Raw genomic sequence first — 15,371 nt, forward strand, 5'->3', positions numbered from 1 at the left:
GGCCGCCGATTTGAATAGGAACCGAGCGGAAGACACACCCACTTTGCGCTTTGCACCCCACCCCAAAGAGAGCCAAACAGCAATTATTAGAACTAAGCTTATCAATGACAATTGTAAATTGCAAACGGAATGTCCAAAGGTTCACAATTAAATGGAATGTTTTTTTTTGTTTTGTTTTTTTGTTTTTTTCATATATACTTTTGTTTCAGTTCTGACCACTGAAAAAGCCGCCCAATTACGATATAAATTATAGCTAAGGCCATCGAACAACATCAGAAAGTTGAAGGCTGAAGAGTTATAAATAATATCTAAGTGTAAGTATATAGAGTATATGTATGTTTATATACTGATAAAGATAGTTATTTAGGTATGCCTCTATATCAATGCTAATTGGCATTCGATTCTCTAATGAATGTGGGACATATGTATTTGAATTAAGACCAAACTTTCATAGAGTAATCAAGATATATAATATATTTATGTAATACTGCAAGTAAATTATTAGTTGACTCCAAGTCTGAATCTGAGCTAAAATATCTTAATGAATCAAAATGTAAATCTGCATCTGAATCTGAATCCTAGGCTGAGTCTGAATTAAAATGTATGAAAGTCTGAGTCTAAATCTGAAGCTTAATCCTAGTCTGAATTTGAGTCCAATTCCGAATATGAATCCTAGTTTGAATCTAAGTCTGAATCTAAGCATAAATGTGAATATAAATCTAAAGCTAAATCAAAAAATTTGAATCTGTTCCAAATCTGAATTTCAATCGAAATTTGAGTCTGAGTCCTTGTCTGAATCAATCCAAATGTAAACCTGAATCTGAATTTAAATATAAATATAAATGTGAATCAAAAGCTGAATGAAATCCGACTCTAAACTTGAAATAGTATTCTCCATTCCATACTCTCCATTCTTTATCAAAAGTTATATTCGTGAACTAAGCTTCGTTCTAACTTTATAAAATTATATATCTGTATATTTTAACATACCCACACATATAAATCGCTACATATGTAGACCATGCACAATAGAGTACCCAAAGGTAGAGAGAGAGAGTGAGAAAATCGAATCAGAAATCCGATGCGGAATTCCATTTCCCAACGAGTCAATATGTGGCATAGCTTGGCTGGGGCCTAAAGATCTTAGATACACATCTGATATTCAATTTGCCTAAAAGCATTACCCTTGGCAATGGCTTATTGCCAGGCACTACCAAAGAGTCACAGTGGTGCGAAATCACAACAACAGCTATAACGCCAAATTGAAATGGAAAAGTATTTGCTGATGATGTTAAAGCGCAATATTTGCCTTGAGCCTACATATATTTCTAATCGTGACTTTTACAGTTAGTCGCTTTTGTTGTTTTCGATTTTCGCTCTTGCTGCTCGCCTAGCACACTGTGCGTACGGCGGCCAAATCAAACTGTAATCGTTTCTCCTATCGTAATGTATTTATGAATATGTATTTAGGTGTCCCAGTGTGTGAGTGTGTGAGTGTGTGTGTGTGTGTGTGTGTGTGTTTCTGTATGCCCTATTCACTGATAATTGTGGGCCGCAAAGTCGCAAAAATTCTTATCAGAAATAAATAAATATGTGTGTATACATACATACATATAAATATTTCTTTTTCGATCTTATACTCTTGTAATTGGGGTATATGCTTACAAGATTGCTGGGTGTAACATATAAAATATAACATATAGCATATAACATATAACATATAACATATAACATATAACATATAACATATAACATATAACATATAACATATAACATATAACATATAACATATAACATATAACATATAACATATAACATATAACATATAACATATAACATATAACATATAACATATAACATATAACATATAACATATAACATATAACATATAACATATAACATATAACATATAACATATAACATATAACATATAACATATAACATATAACATATAACATATAACATATAACATATAACATATAACATATAACATATAACATATAACATATAACATATAACATATAACATATAACATATAACATATAACATATAACATATAACATATAACATATAACATATAACATATAACATACACATCTCATATATGATATATGATATCGATATCGATCATATATATCGATCACAAACTTTGCCAGAGAGCATTCAATATTCGAACTGCATGATCGTATGAGATCCATGATTTATATATTTTTATGTATTTTGAAACAGTTGAGCCCAAATATCGAAAACGTATAAAGACCAAAATAATACGCACACAGCGACAAGCGAAAGTGTATATACATACATACATACATGTATATATATATATATATATATATATATGTTATGTACATATCTACATATATTTTGAAAATGTTGCTCCACATGCCAAATAATATGGAACACAAAGGAGAGTGCGAGAGAGAGTGAGAGAGAAAGAGAGACTAAATGTAAGAGCAGAACAGTTAATTGTGTATGGATGAGAGCGCGTGTGTGACTGTGTGTGTTTGTTTGAATTTGTTTTGTATTTGAGTTTGTATGTGTATTTGTGTGCTGTGTTTGCATTTGTATTTGTGGTTTGCTAGCGACTGTTAATACTATAATTTACAAATTTGTTCGGTTCAGTTCGCGCTGGAGAACGTTGCGGAAAAGTTGTCGTTCGTTGTTGGTTAGTGTCGAAATTAAATTATTGTTGAAACTGAAATTGAAATTGTGTTTTTGTTGTTTGTTCATTCAACGAATGCCGGCTAATAAACGTTGTGTGTGTGCGTGTGCCTGTCTGTGTGGGTTGTGTTGTGTTTGTGTTTGTGTGTTGTGCGTGTTTTTGTTGTGAAAAATATTTGGTGAAAGAGCTTGGCATTGGCTAGCTGCCAGGGTCAGCGGCTAGCCAGGGAAAGCTAAAGCACGTGCACTCGTTATCCTCTGCCCAGCGACGCCCCCTCCCCCTGGCCATGCCTCTTGTCATGTGTAGGGCGTGATTTGGCATTGTTATCGGTGCAGACCTCAGGTGTCATGCCGTTAAACGTCCATCAATCACAAGTCGTCAAAAGCTTTGCACGGGCTCAATGCGTCGGCGCGCACGCGGCTTAACACCTTGTTGCCAAAAAGTCAGCCCCCAGCACCCAGCCCCTGTCCATCCGTCCGTCCGTCCGTACGTTCGTTCGTTCGTTTGTTAATTACTTGAAAAGTTGATTTAAACAGTGGCTGACAGCTTGAGGCGCCTCGCACACTTTATATGCTAGCATAACTCACTCTAATCTCGTCTTCTCATTCAATGTGGGGCAATCTTTACATGAACTTTTGTACATTCGAATCGAAAACTGAGTTTCATAATCACAAAGCTGACGACTTCCTAGCGTACAATGATTCGCAACTTATATATATAAACTATGCACGATTATAACTATAAATGTATGTATTTGTGTATATTTTTATATTTATGTGTATGTATCTAAGTTTATATGCTTGACTTACGCTGTCAATAAAAGCGAGTTTTACAGTGGGCGACAGTGGGCAGCTTATTTTCGCACAGTGGCTCACTTCCGTTCGGAAAGCGCGCGATGGAATAGTTCAGTTGAGTTTGGCACATCATCGTTAGGCCTTATACATAGTATCTCCAGTAATGTCATATGCATATGCATATCAACAGCAATCACTTTGCTTGCCTTGAGTTCCAAGTGGCACCACAGTGCCTAGCATATGTATTCGTCACTCATGATTGATTGCTTCGGCAACGTTTTACATATTTCAAGAAGAAAAAAAAAAAGAAAAAAAAGAAAAACTATTATTATGTCAGCAACGAATAGATCAGCTGGTTTGGCTGTAGTGTGAATCTACATGTATATATGTATATACACTAAATATATTATCTAGAGAGTCTAGAGAGTCCAATTAAACATTGCTCACATCATAAATTGTATTGAAGTCAGTTTCGATTCGGATTTATAGCCCGTATAATCTATAAAGCTCTAATTGATTTATCAAAATCGTTTCGTAATTTGTGCTCCATAATTAGTCAATTCAATATAAATCACAATTTTACTGGGTAATACAGTAATACGGTAATACCGAAGTATGCAAAATTCTTTAATATATTATATAAATACTTTACATATTTTCTTATTAAACATCTCATATATGAAATCTACGTAGAAAATAAGAACGCAAAACATGTTTATATTCATATATTCCACATTTGATTTTCCACAAAGAATGTGTTATAAGTGCTTTACTTATAGAATTTCTAAAACAAATGTAACAAATGAAAAACTGGGAAATGAAATTGTCATATATTATATGTTATATTTATGTATGTGTATAGACATTCTCATATCTTATAGATAATATATATAACTTGTTAGATGCTTTCTTATATATGTGGATAGATGAGATGTGGATATGAGATTTCTGTGGAACTTAAAGTAAAGTCATACAAAAAGTGGGTTATGCATATTCCCTCAAAAAAATCAAGAGAAATATAATATATTGCATTCGAATAATGGGCGCTTTAAAGAAATGCTAATGTGAATGTGTAATTTTGGTCTTGGAGACTAAAAAAAAGGTTAAGAGAAAAAATTAAAATAAAATATATTTGATTTTTTAAAGAAACTAAGATATGATTTGCTCAATTTACATAGATATATTATTTATATTATAGTATTTTGAAAGGAATTCTATACGAAAATAGCCTCTTAGTTGCTTACTTTTAGCGCTGTCTGTAGGCGTCATCAAAATAATATTAAAAATAAATTATATTTTTTATTTGAAAGCGTTATTTGAGTAGGAAAACTATTAGTAATTATAGTTCGCTAGCAAACAATTTAAATTTCAATTTTTAGCGACCTTCCATATGGCATATGACAGACAAAGTGATTCAGTGTTGTTCTCCCTCTCTCTGTATATATGTAAGCATATATATATATAGTTTGTCATATTGTTAATCGTACGCGGTTCCAAAGCTCGATTCTCGCATGCTTAGCTTATCATCTGGATAATGTCCAGCTCTGACTCTGAGTCTGAGTTTGAGTTTGAGGCGGACAGTTGAGCTCTGTTGCTCCACGGCTGAGCACAGCTCTAGCGGTGCTAGTTTTGAAAGCGCCCTAGGTAAACCTAGCGTGAAATATTACTGCTGTTTTTTAGAAAAGGAGGCGCACGAGAAGACGAGCAGTATTTGAACTGCCTTCAAATGTGGAACTGTCCGACTTGGCTTATCACCGCGTGCCAATTTTTCTGTTTGACGTCGTCAATAGCTGGGATTTTGTTTTTTTTTTTTTTTTTTCTTTCCTGTGGAGTGAAAAGCTAAAGATACGGCTGACATGATATCGCCGTCATTGGCATTTATGAGTTGGTCAATGCGATATTGGTCGGCCTGTCAAGGGCCACCGATATGAGAGCCAATTCGATATCAATTCTAAAATATTGCAATGCCGCGATAAGGACAAGAACGACACCAATAATTTTATATAATGGGTGTTACTTTGTGTGTGCGTGAGTGTGTGTGTTGTGAGCTTAATTATGTGAAGAGAGGGAGCAAATGGAATATAATTGGTGGTCAGTGCGTTTAGGGACCGCATTGAGTTTGGGCCGTTCCAAGCGGCTGCTACTTTTCGGGATAGTTTTTTGGAAATCACCATTAAAGTCGTTTGATCGGCAAACGATTTACGATATTCATTTAGTAATTGTTGACCTACGATATTATATTTACGGTAATATGAAATACATACATTAACAGACTGAAGTGATTGTGATTGAAGGCAATTAATTGCCAATATACGAAAAGCGACATTAAACTTATGATATCAGTTATTCCATATTCGATTTATGACAGACTGAAGTGATTATAACTATTGCACTATTACATGTGCTTAGTTTACGATATACGATTTACGAGATTCCAAAGACGATATGCGAAAAATATAAAGATTGTTGGTTGACAATGTGTTTTTTCAAGCTGCGATATTCGATAGAAGATATACCATCTACGATATATGACATACGATATGCGATATATAGAGCTATTATTCGTAGGAAACCATTTACGCTATTCGAATTTACGACATAGCGACGATTGTAATAATTTTTGTTTGACAATATGCTATTGAGCAAGCGATACGATATTCGAAAGCGACACAGCTCACTGAGGGTGATTCTAATTTATATTGCATGTCAATACGTTTGATCAACATACAATCTAAGGCATACGATATTCGATATACGATATACAATATGTGATAAAGCTAACTATTTGATTGATATTGTTTCTTAACACATTTGCTCAATATACTATAGCATATACGATATTCATGTACGATATACAGACTGATTTCACACGATAGTCGATAAGCCATTTATTGGTAATATATATTTGCTCAATATACGATATTCCACATACGATACTCAATGTTCAATATACGGTATACGTATTCAACAGACTGATTCCACATACGATATGCAATGTTCAATATACAGTGTTCGTAATCAGCACACTGCGTCCACATACGATATTCAATGTACGGTATACGATATACTTAGCTAATAGACTGATATAAATTGGTAATGCATGTCTGCTCAGTATACGATATTCCGCATATGATATATGACGTATGATGTATGTACTGGCTAATGCCAGAGAATCGCTTAGGTTCAGCTGATTATGGTTTAATGATTATGAGATTAATTAACAAGTCTGTGCGCAAAATCAGTTGAACAAACACGTTCTGTTTGGCAAAATATGTGAGCTCCAATAATAACATTTCGCATGGGCTAACATCTAATCTTATCTCAGTCGATATTCGCTTGGTTTTATTGCTCCCTTGGCGCTGTATATATATTGAGAGCACAGTAACGTAACGCCGCCGAAGAAAGCTTTTAATTAATAACGTGTCGATGATGATGTTTTCCGTATGAAAGAAGTCAATCGATTTGTGCTTGGCAGAGTTTCGTATTATTTGCACTGAACTTATGGGAGGGATCTAGTTAATGTAATTGAAAACATGTATTGATATGGGATGAGCCACTAGATGGGAAAAGAGTGAGCTATATAGAGAGAGAGAGGGGAGAGAGAGCTGGCAAGCATCTGTTATCGAGAGAGTCAAAGCGATTGAGGCATTAGCTTAACCAGAGGTCATGATCTGTAGATGAGTTGGGCTGGCCAGTGAAATGCTGATGTATGACTGCTAGATATACCCCACTCCCCCCTCACTCCCTCTCTCTCTCTCTCTCTCTTTCTCTATCTGTCTTGCCTTCAATCCAACCACAACTTTTGCAGACTTTGGTAACAACAACAGCAGCAGCAGCCTTCGATCTCAGTGACCACCCAGTGATGCTAGCATAAGGCGAACATTTAACGATGACTGATTACAAAAATGGCAGCAACAGCAGCCCGCCCAGCAGCGACAACAACATGAGCAGCAGCAGCAGCAACAACAACAACAACAACAGTAATGCTCTAAGACTAAATGTGGCCAAGGAGCAGCCGCCAAAGTATGACGAACAGCCACCCAAGCAGGCAACAACAACAACAACAACAACAGCAACAACGCATCCCAGCAAGAAGAAGAAGAAGAAGCGACGGGACAAGGGCGATCTGGGCGATGATTTTGTGGCGCCCGATGGCGGCTGGGGCTGGTTGGTGGCCATCTCCAGCGGCATCAATATTGTGAGTAGCAGCAATCCCTCTCTCTATAGAGATTGAGGGAAATATATATACATATTGTACATATATAATCAACTTCACATTACATCTCTCTCACTCTCTCTCTCTCTCTATTGACATTTACAGCTGGTCACGTTTGCGTTGGCTCAGCAGTTCGGCGTCATCTTTCGAGTCCACTTCGAGCGTTTGGGCATCACCAGTTCCGAGCTGACGACCATTATCAACACACAGATTGCCGTTTCGGCCTTTACAGGTGAGTTGAGGGATAAGCAGAGTGCCAGACAGTTAGGAATTGCAGCATACCCCGTAGCATACCCTGTTTGTCAATGCGAAATGGGTATATTCTATTGTATCTTCTGTCAGTTTTGCTAGAGCTGTAGTTAGTACAGACAATGGCTTAGAAATACTCTTTTATTGATATCCAAGGGGGTATATTGATTGTGTGCCTTTTTGTAATTTGCTAAACTCAATTGCTTTTGGCATTCCTTTTACAGTAGTATATGGGTAGAGCCCTTTAGGTGTATTTACTCTTGATAAGACGATGAGCCGAGCCGAGGGTGTGCCTTGGCCTGCGAATGGATGAGTATATCGCGCAGTCGGTCAACTCTACTAGGGCTCTTTTTATTTTATACCCTGAACCCATTGAAAATGGGAAATCAGGGTATAATGGTTTTGTGAAAAGTATGTAACAGGCAGAAGGAATCATCACAGACCCCATAAAGTATATATATTCTTGATCAGGACGACGAGCTGAGTCGATATAGCCCTGTCCGTCTGTCCGTCCGTCCGTCCGTCCGCCCCTCCGTCCGTCCGTCCGTCCGTCCGTATGAGCAAAAGGATTTCAGAAGGTATAAGAGCTAGAGAGCTGAAATTTGGCATGCATACTCGTGTATACCATAGGCAGTTTGCTTTATTTTTTCGATAACTCATCCGATAACTTTTTTATCAAGAATAATCGAAAAATCGACATGGTTTTTTAGCCTAGTTTGAACACTTTTAAACCTAGAGACTTCAAATTTGCGTTGTATATAGAGTTAATGGACACAAAGATTTTGTAATTTACAGATTTTGGATACCACGCCCCCTTCGCCCCCAATTTGTAAAAAATGCATTTCAAGTACTAGAGACTTGTGCTTTGGAATGTACACACATTTTAACCATATGATTACGCTCTGAAAGTTTCATTAACACAAACGAAATTATTCAACAAATAAATTGTCATAATATTGCCCACATTGCAGCGTAGCCCAAGCGCAGCCGCTGCTTACTGCGCAGTTAGCAGAGCGCGTGCTTATAAGCGCATGTGTATGTATGTGTACATAGAAGAAGTGCAGAAAGATTAGAATATCAGCTTGGAGGGTTCAGGGTATCTCCTAGTCGAGCAGTCTCGACTGGAGTCGCAACCAGAATAATTGAATTAGGGTATCTTGTAGTCGTGCACTTCCCATTGAAGCAATCTTCCTTGTCCAGAAGAACCAACACAGCTCTCTCAATACTCATTCTCAATGGTATTTCGTAGTCGTGCACTCCCGCCTAGAGCACTCTGACTTATGTATGCCCCCCTAGTTAACTTCCCGAATTCTCCATCTGAAGTCAATTTCTTTCAATGTGTTCGCAGGCTTGCTGAACGGCCCATTGTTCCGCCGGTTCACGTACCGTGTCGTGGCGCTGGTCGGGTCGGTGCTGACCTTTGTGGGTCTGTTCTGGATGGTGTTCGCCAACACCTTCACCATTTACCTGCTGAGCTTCTCGATCATCTACGGCTTTGGCCGCGGCCTGACAGTGTCTGCCTCCTCGCTGGCGGTCAACACGTACTTCAAGCTGAAGCGGCGCACCGCCACGGCATACCAGTTCGGTGTAGCCGGCCTTGGACCCATCGTGTGCCCCTACTTTGCCACGTTCCTGCTGCGGGAGTTCGGTGTGGTCAGCACCGTCCTGCTGTTTGCGGGCGCCTCGCTGCACACGATCGCCTGCTCGCTGATCTATCAGCCTGTGAAGTGGCATGTGGTGAAGCGCAACAAGGATGCGGAGGCGCTGCAGACGGAGAAGTCGCAGGCGCTGGCCGACGAGGAGGACGATGACATTATCAAGCATGTGGTGGAGCCCGAGACGCCGGTGCTGCCGCGTGCCAATGACGGCTGGTTCGGCTCCCGGGCATCGCTGAACAGCAGCGGCACACGGAATCGGGTGCAGCCGGGCGAGAATGGCCACTTGGAGCTGAGGCGTCTCAGCAGCCGTGACTCGGGTGGCGGCCGGCAGCATCGCAGCATCTCGGTGAGCCACAGCATCAAGGAGGAGGCGCACGATCAGGACGAGCCCGAGTACGAGTACGAAATCGAGAGTCGGGAGCAAACGCAGCCGCTGAAGGCGACGTCACAGCTGACGGCCAAGGAGCAGCAGCAGCTGGAGGACGAACAGGAGCTGGAGCGCCGCAAGAAGCTGTCCTTCCTGCAGAAGATTGTCATATTCTTCGATCTGGATCTGCTGCGCGACATCACTTATGTGAACCTGGCCGTGGGCATTACGTTGATCAATTTTGTGGAAATCAATTTCGCCATCCTGACGCCCTTCATACTGAACAATCTGGGCTTCAACAGCAATCAGATAGCGTTCGCCATGTCGCTGCTGGGCTTCTTCGATCTGATCATACGCTTCCTCATCCCACTGATCACGGCCAAGTTCAGTTGGAGCAATCGCACGTTCTTTGTGGTCGGCATCCTGGGCATGTGCCTGGGCCGGTTTATGCTCTCGATGACCACCAACTTCTACGTGATGATCTCCATATTTCTCTGGCTGGGCCTGAACAAGGCCTTCCGCACCGTCTTCTGGTCCCTGATCATACCCAGCTATGTGCCGCTGAAGCGTCTGCCAGCCGCTGCCGGCCTCCAGCTGCTGATGTCGGGCACATTCTCCATGGTCTTCGGGCCGATGATCGGTGAGTAGCTGTGGTGATTCCTGCACGCTCCTGCCGCATTCACTAATCAACCAATGTCCTTGCTTATTCCCTGTCCCACTACCAGGCCTCATACACAGCACTCCGGTCGTCCTTAACTGTTTCAATATGCTTTGCGTTACGGCCATTAGCCTTTGGTACATCGAGGACTGGATTCGTTCCCGACGTCGCAAGTCGCCGCCAGTCACCGATGCTGACTTCAAGTGACCTACACCGCCATGCCAAACCCATGCCAACCCTATCATGCATCGTTCATCATCCCACCCCATCTGTAACTCCTAGTCTAGCCAAGATTTTTTTTATTGTTGTCTATGTTGTATGTTTTTTTTTTTTTTTTTTTTTTTTTTTTTGTGATTTAGTTTAAAAATACATTGTACATTTTGTATATATAATTGAATGTAGCCAATTATTTTTTACTGTTAATAATATGCCTAAGCTGAACAACTGACAAAACGCGACTTTAATTGGATTTCATGTGATTGTTTTTATGGTTTGCTTATATTTATTTTTTTATTATTATTTTTTATTTGTTTACATCACAAACAAATTTGACGCATGCGCCAATCAATTAACAATTTATTTACCAACCAGCATTTCAATTGAGGCTCTAGACACAACAAACCCAGCTCGGCCCTATGACAGATTTCAATGCGGTTCGTAACGCCTGATGGGGAAGCTGTTCCAGCAGTTGTTGGTGTGTGCTCAGATAGGTTGAATATTTAGAGTCTTATTTGGACTTTATGTTGACAATTCCAATTCACTTTATAGCATAGATCAGATTCATTTATATTTCTATATATAATTATAATATAGTATAACATATGTGAGTTTCCGATCTCTTCGAACTCCATTCAAGTCTTTGATGGGTCTCTTTAGTTCACAGGGAACAAGACAAAGTCCTATGGGGGTATATTTGGGGTAGTCTAGTCATTAGTTGTAAGTGCTAACTTTGACAGAATAGACAAGAGTCGATGACGAGCATTAGCTATGTATTCAAAATATTCAAGCCCAGGTGGGGAATATCAGTACAAACCCAATAATCCGAGGTTCTTGAGCAGATCTCGCTATATGCATATACATATATGTATACATACATGCTTATACACATATATATTTGTATTTTAGTTTATCTAAATCACGCTTTTTTCGTTGGTTTTTTAGTTGTTATTTTTTATTTTTTCTCAGTAATAGTGATTGCAAATAATTTGCACAGATGCTATAAATATTATTGCTAAGTATGCAAGCATATCTAATCTTCGGCTTGACGTATATTTGTACACAGAGCTCATTGAGAATGTTGATGCGGGGTATATTGCTTACGTGAAAATGTATGCAACAGACAGGCAAAGACACGTCAGATACCATGAAGTGTATCAGGAGCACGCGCTGATTTTATCTGATGGTCGATCCAGCCGTGTTCGTAAGTCCTTTTCCATTTCTCTATCTGTCCGTCCGTCTGTGCATCCATCGGTCTGTAGCCGTGATCTCTTAAGCCACAAAGTTAGAGATTTGAAATCTTATAATTGAAACAGAGGCTTGTAATGTAGTATGCTGTATACATATATTATTTACTTACGATAACTCCGCTCTTACTATCGATAAAAATCGATTATGTTTATTGGCCTTTTGAGCGTTAGCTTGAATACCATACCATAAACTTAAACTTACAGTGGGAGTTTCTGAAATGAATACACGGACTTAGTTCCTCCTATCTCTTGCTCCTACTCGCCCTTCCCTTTTCCCTTCAAGTATAAGAGACAAATTCATATGTGTATTTGAATGAGATTCCCTCGTTTTGCCTATGCTTAATTAATTCCATTTATAATCACTGTGCGTTGAATTCAGGGCATCCCCTAGTCGTTTACTCCCGCCTTGCGCAGTTACTTGTTTTTGATTTTTTTTTTTCGTAGTACCCGAAAAGACAAGTCATGCTGGCTGCTCATCAGCAACAGCGAGCGATGTGTCATGCATTGCCGGTAATTGGAGCCGAAGCTGAAGCTGAAGCCGAAGCAGAAGTCGAGAACCGAAGCAAAAACCGAAGCAGAAGCTGAAGCAGAAGCTCAAGCCGAAGCCGAAGCTGAGCGCGCTAACAGACAATGTTGCGAAACATTTGTTTGTGAATGTGTGTGTGGGTGTGTGCGTATGCTATGTGTGAGTTTGTAGCCGAACTGAAACGAATGAAGTTGCAGCAGCTGCCCTTTGGCTCGCTCGCATTTGACAGATTGAATGAAAAAGCTCTGCCCGTGGGCAGAAATCAGCTGGGTCGCTGATCTCTGCTTCAGCTTGGCTTGGCTTGGCTTTGGTTTGGTTTGGTTTGTTGGCTTTAAACCGGTTTATGGCCGTTGCCAATTGTCAGCCGTTGCCGGCTGGCCGGCTGGCCGGCCCAGCTCGGCCAATAAACTAACCGCACAAATGTGCAGTCCCATGGGCGATGCGACGCGACTGGCAGTTAAATTAGGAATTTACATGAAACGCATTAAGGCATCGAAATGCGTTAAGTCGAGAATCGAGCAAATATTGAACTGAGCCTAGGCAATCAGGACTCGCCGGGCGATAAAAATCCCGGTGGTGCCATTGACCATGTCAACGCAATGAGTTTGTGCCTAAGATATATACTTGATGAGAGCTCGATATCGGTTCGGCAAGTCACGATCATTAATCAGCGAACAGCGAATTCGACTTTGTCAATAACTTTTGGGCATTGAGCGAAACTGATCAATCAATAAGCAAAAACATGGCCGTCGAGCGCTACCGACTGCAGAATGCTCGCTCTAGATGCAAACCTCATCAAGTACAAGGCCTTGTAATCCTTTTATCCGATTTCCCCACTCGCCCCACATTCGAAGCCGGAAGTCTTCTGACATACCGCAAAACAATATTCCCGATATGCCATTCCCCTGGGAAGATCTTATCAGTTTACGATCACGAGGGTATACACGAGTATATATACCAAGTCTCTCCCTTCAATGGCAATGAAATGGTCTGCGTTCATACAGACGGACGGGCGAATAGACGGAGAGACAAAAAGATGCACAAGCCGATATGCTCAATTCACTTGAGTGACTGAGTGCAAATATACAAAAAGAACTTTTGATAGTCAGATAATCAACTCATTCTATGAGTCAAGAGCTCGGTACAAAGTGGAATGTCAACAGACCTGACGAGCGCCCCACTAATGTAGAACCCATAAAAAAAGAGAAGAGCAGTGTAAATATTTGCCAATATTTTCGGCAGGGAAGGGCGCCTCGAGTCCCACTACTCTATATGTATAAGCTGTTAGCAGTTGTTCAAAAATCGTCACAATTTTCGGACTAGATTCACGGAATTTCCATAAATATATACAAGTGCTTCTCATATGCTTTTCGATTTGAATTGAATTTTGATTATCGTTATCAAGTGAGCAGACATGTTTGAACTTAAGTACTTCGAAATATAAGCATTATCAATATGGTATACTCTATAGATATCAGACGATTAGATCTGTGCAGCAGAAAAAGCAAAACCTTGGAATTCCCCAGTCAGTTGAAGCTGCCATTAATGGGCAAAGCTCGATCGAAGTCTGTCGATAATGGAATTTAGGAATCTTTAGTGTAAGACTATATAATAATTCTTTTAAACATATCTGATAAGATTACCATTTTTTAAATTGTTAAAATTGTATTTTTAATATTACTCATGAATTTCACAAGCTGAAAAGTTTTTAATAATTCCTTATCAAAAAGGCATGCGAAATCTATTAGAGATAACTGTAAATATTTAATAGAACACATATTGTACAGATATCTTATATATTATATAATTTATGTATATGTATGTATATGAATACAATTGAACTTATTGAACTTGAAACTTATATATATTGTATATATAATCGATTACAATTATAATTATTATTATTTTTTTTAGTTGTATTATAGAGCTATAAACAGAGCCAGTAATTGTTAGTTGAGTAAACTGCGGTACGACAGGCATGAACAAAGTTGTTTTTATTATATCATTATTTTTATTATCTAAGACAAATATATATGTGCAAATATATATGTATATACATATATAGAAATATTATGAATTCTCATGGTGAATTAAAATATTTATAGTTGCGTCTGATGTCTTGAATCACACATGCGAATGAAGTATTTGTATTAGTTTCGCGATAGTCGAGCACAATTTCCGTATACAAATATACATAGAGAGCGAGAGAGCGAGAGAGAGAGAGATACACATACATACACACATAGTTAATTATCTACTACTTTGTACCTTTTGTATGTTCTATAATTGACTCAATGCGGCGTTCCGTAGCACCTGTTTAGAAGCTATGGCGCTAACGTATGAATGAAAACGTTGGAGACTAAGCAGCAGGGCAAGCGAGTGTATGAGAGAGCGAGAGAGCGTTAGAGTGGCAAGCGGCAAGCGGCGAGCCAAGCCGCGCTCAGAGCCTCGTGGACTGGGTGAGAAATGATTGAAATGCTCGGAATGCCCAACGTTAGTGTCGTATATAGTATATTTATGGTAGATTTATATACCAAAAATTATATGTTTACATGGTATATGTATATATGTAGTAGTCTCTGCAATTTGCAATTTAAACACCTGCAGCAAATTTCGCCGGCGATTATTTATTGATGTCGGATCAATAATCAATTGGGCAATCTGCCGCGCAGAGCCTTTTGGCTTGCCGGCAACGATAGTTGCTCTTTAAAAGTCAATTAACCATCGATCGATCTGTCAGTCAAACTACCTGATTTTTATCTATTTGCCGCA

General features: G+C 39.3%; 1 protein-coding gene across 3 annotated transcripts; it reads left to right on the forward strand.

The window, feature by feature from the left end:
• Positions 1 to 2,510: 2,510 nt before the first annotated feature.
• Positions 2,511 to 11,076, forward strand: LOC108620104 (uncharacterized). 3 transcript variants are annotated; one of them, XM_018016977.2, is made up of 5 exons: positions 2,511 to 2,668; positions 7,268 to 7,657; positions 7,781 to 7,907; positions 9,273 to 10,589; positions 10,675 to 11,076. In XM_018016977.2, exons 2-5 carry the CDS (start codon positions 7,349 to 7,351, stop codon positions 10,812 to 10,814), a joined length of 1,893 nt encoding a protein of 630 aa, XP_017872466.1. In that variant the 5' UTR covers positions 2,511 to 2,668; positions 7,268 to 7,348; the 3' UTR covers positions 10,815 to 11,076. The 3 variants fall into 3 exon arrangements, with proteins under 3 accessions (XP_017872466.1, XP_089329029.1, XP_089329030.1); XM_089472903.1 differs by lacking the exon at positions 2,511 to 2,668 and adding an exon at positions 4,947 to 5,103; XM_089472904.1 differs by lacking the exon at positions 2,511 to 2,668 and adding an exon at positions 5,121 to 5,705.
• Positions 11,077 to 15,371: the final 4,295 nt, after the last annotated feature.

This window comes from Drosophila arizonae, chromosome X (genome assembly GCF_054131065.1).
Source record: "Drosophila arizonae isolate 15081-1271.41 chromosome X, UAZ_ARI_1.0, whole genome shotgun sequence".
NCBI lineage: Eukaryota > Metazoa > Arthropoda > Insecta > Diptera > Drosophilidae > Drosophila > Drosophila arizonae.

Bases quoted from the DNA above. Each gene is read 5' to 3' on its own strand.
- LOC108620104 (XM_018016977.2), top strand. From the start codon at position 7,349: ATGACTGATTACAAAAATGGCAGCAACAGCAGCCCGCCCAGCAGCGAC. The intron at 7,908-9,272 runs GTGAGTTGAGGG...ATGTGTTCGCAG, and splicing joins TGCCGTTTCGGCCTTTACAG to GCTTGCTGAACGGCCCATTG. The intron at 10,590-10,674 runs GTGAGTAGCTGT...TCCCACTACCAG, and splicing joins GGTCTTCGGGCCGATGATCG to GCCTCATACACAGCACTCCG.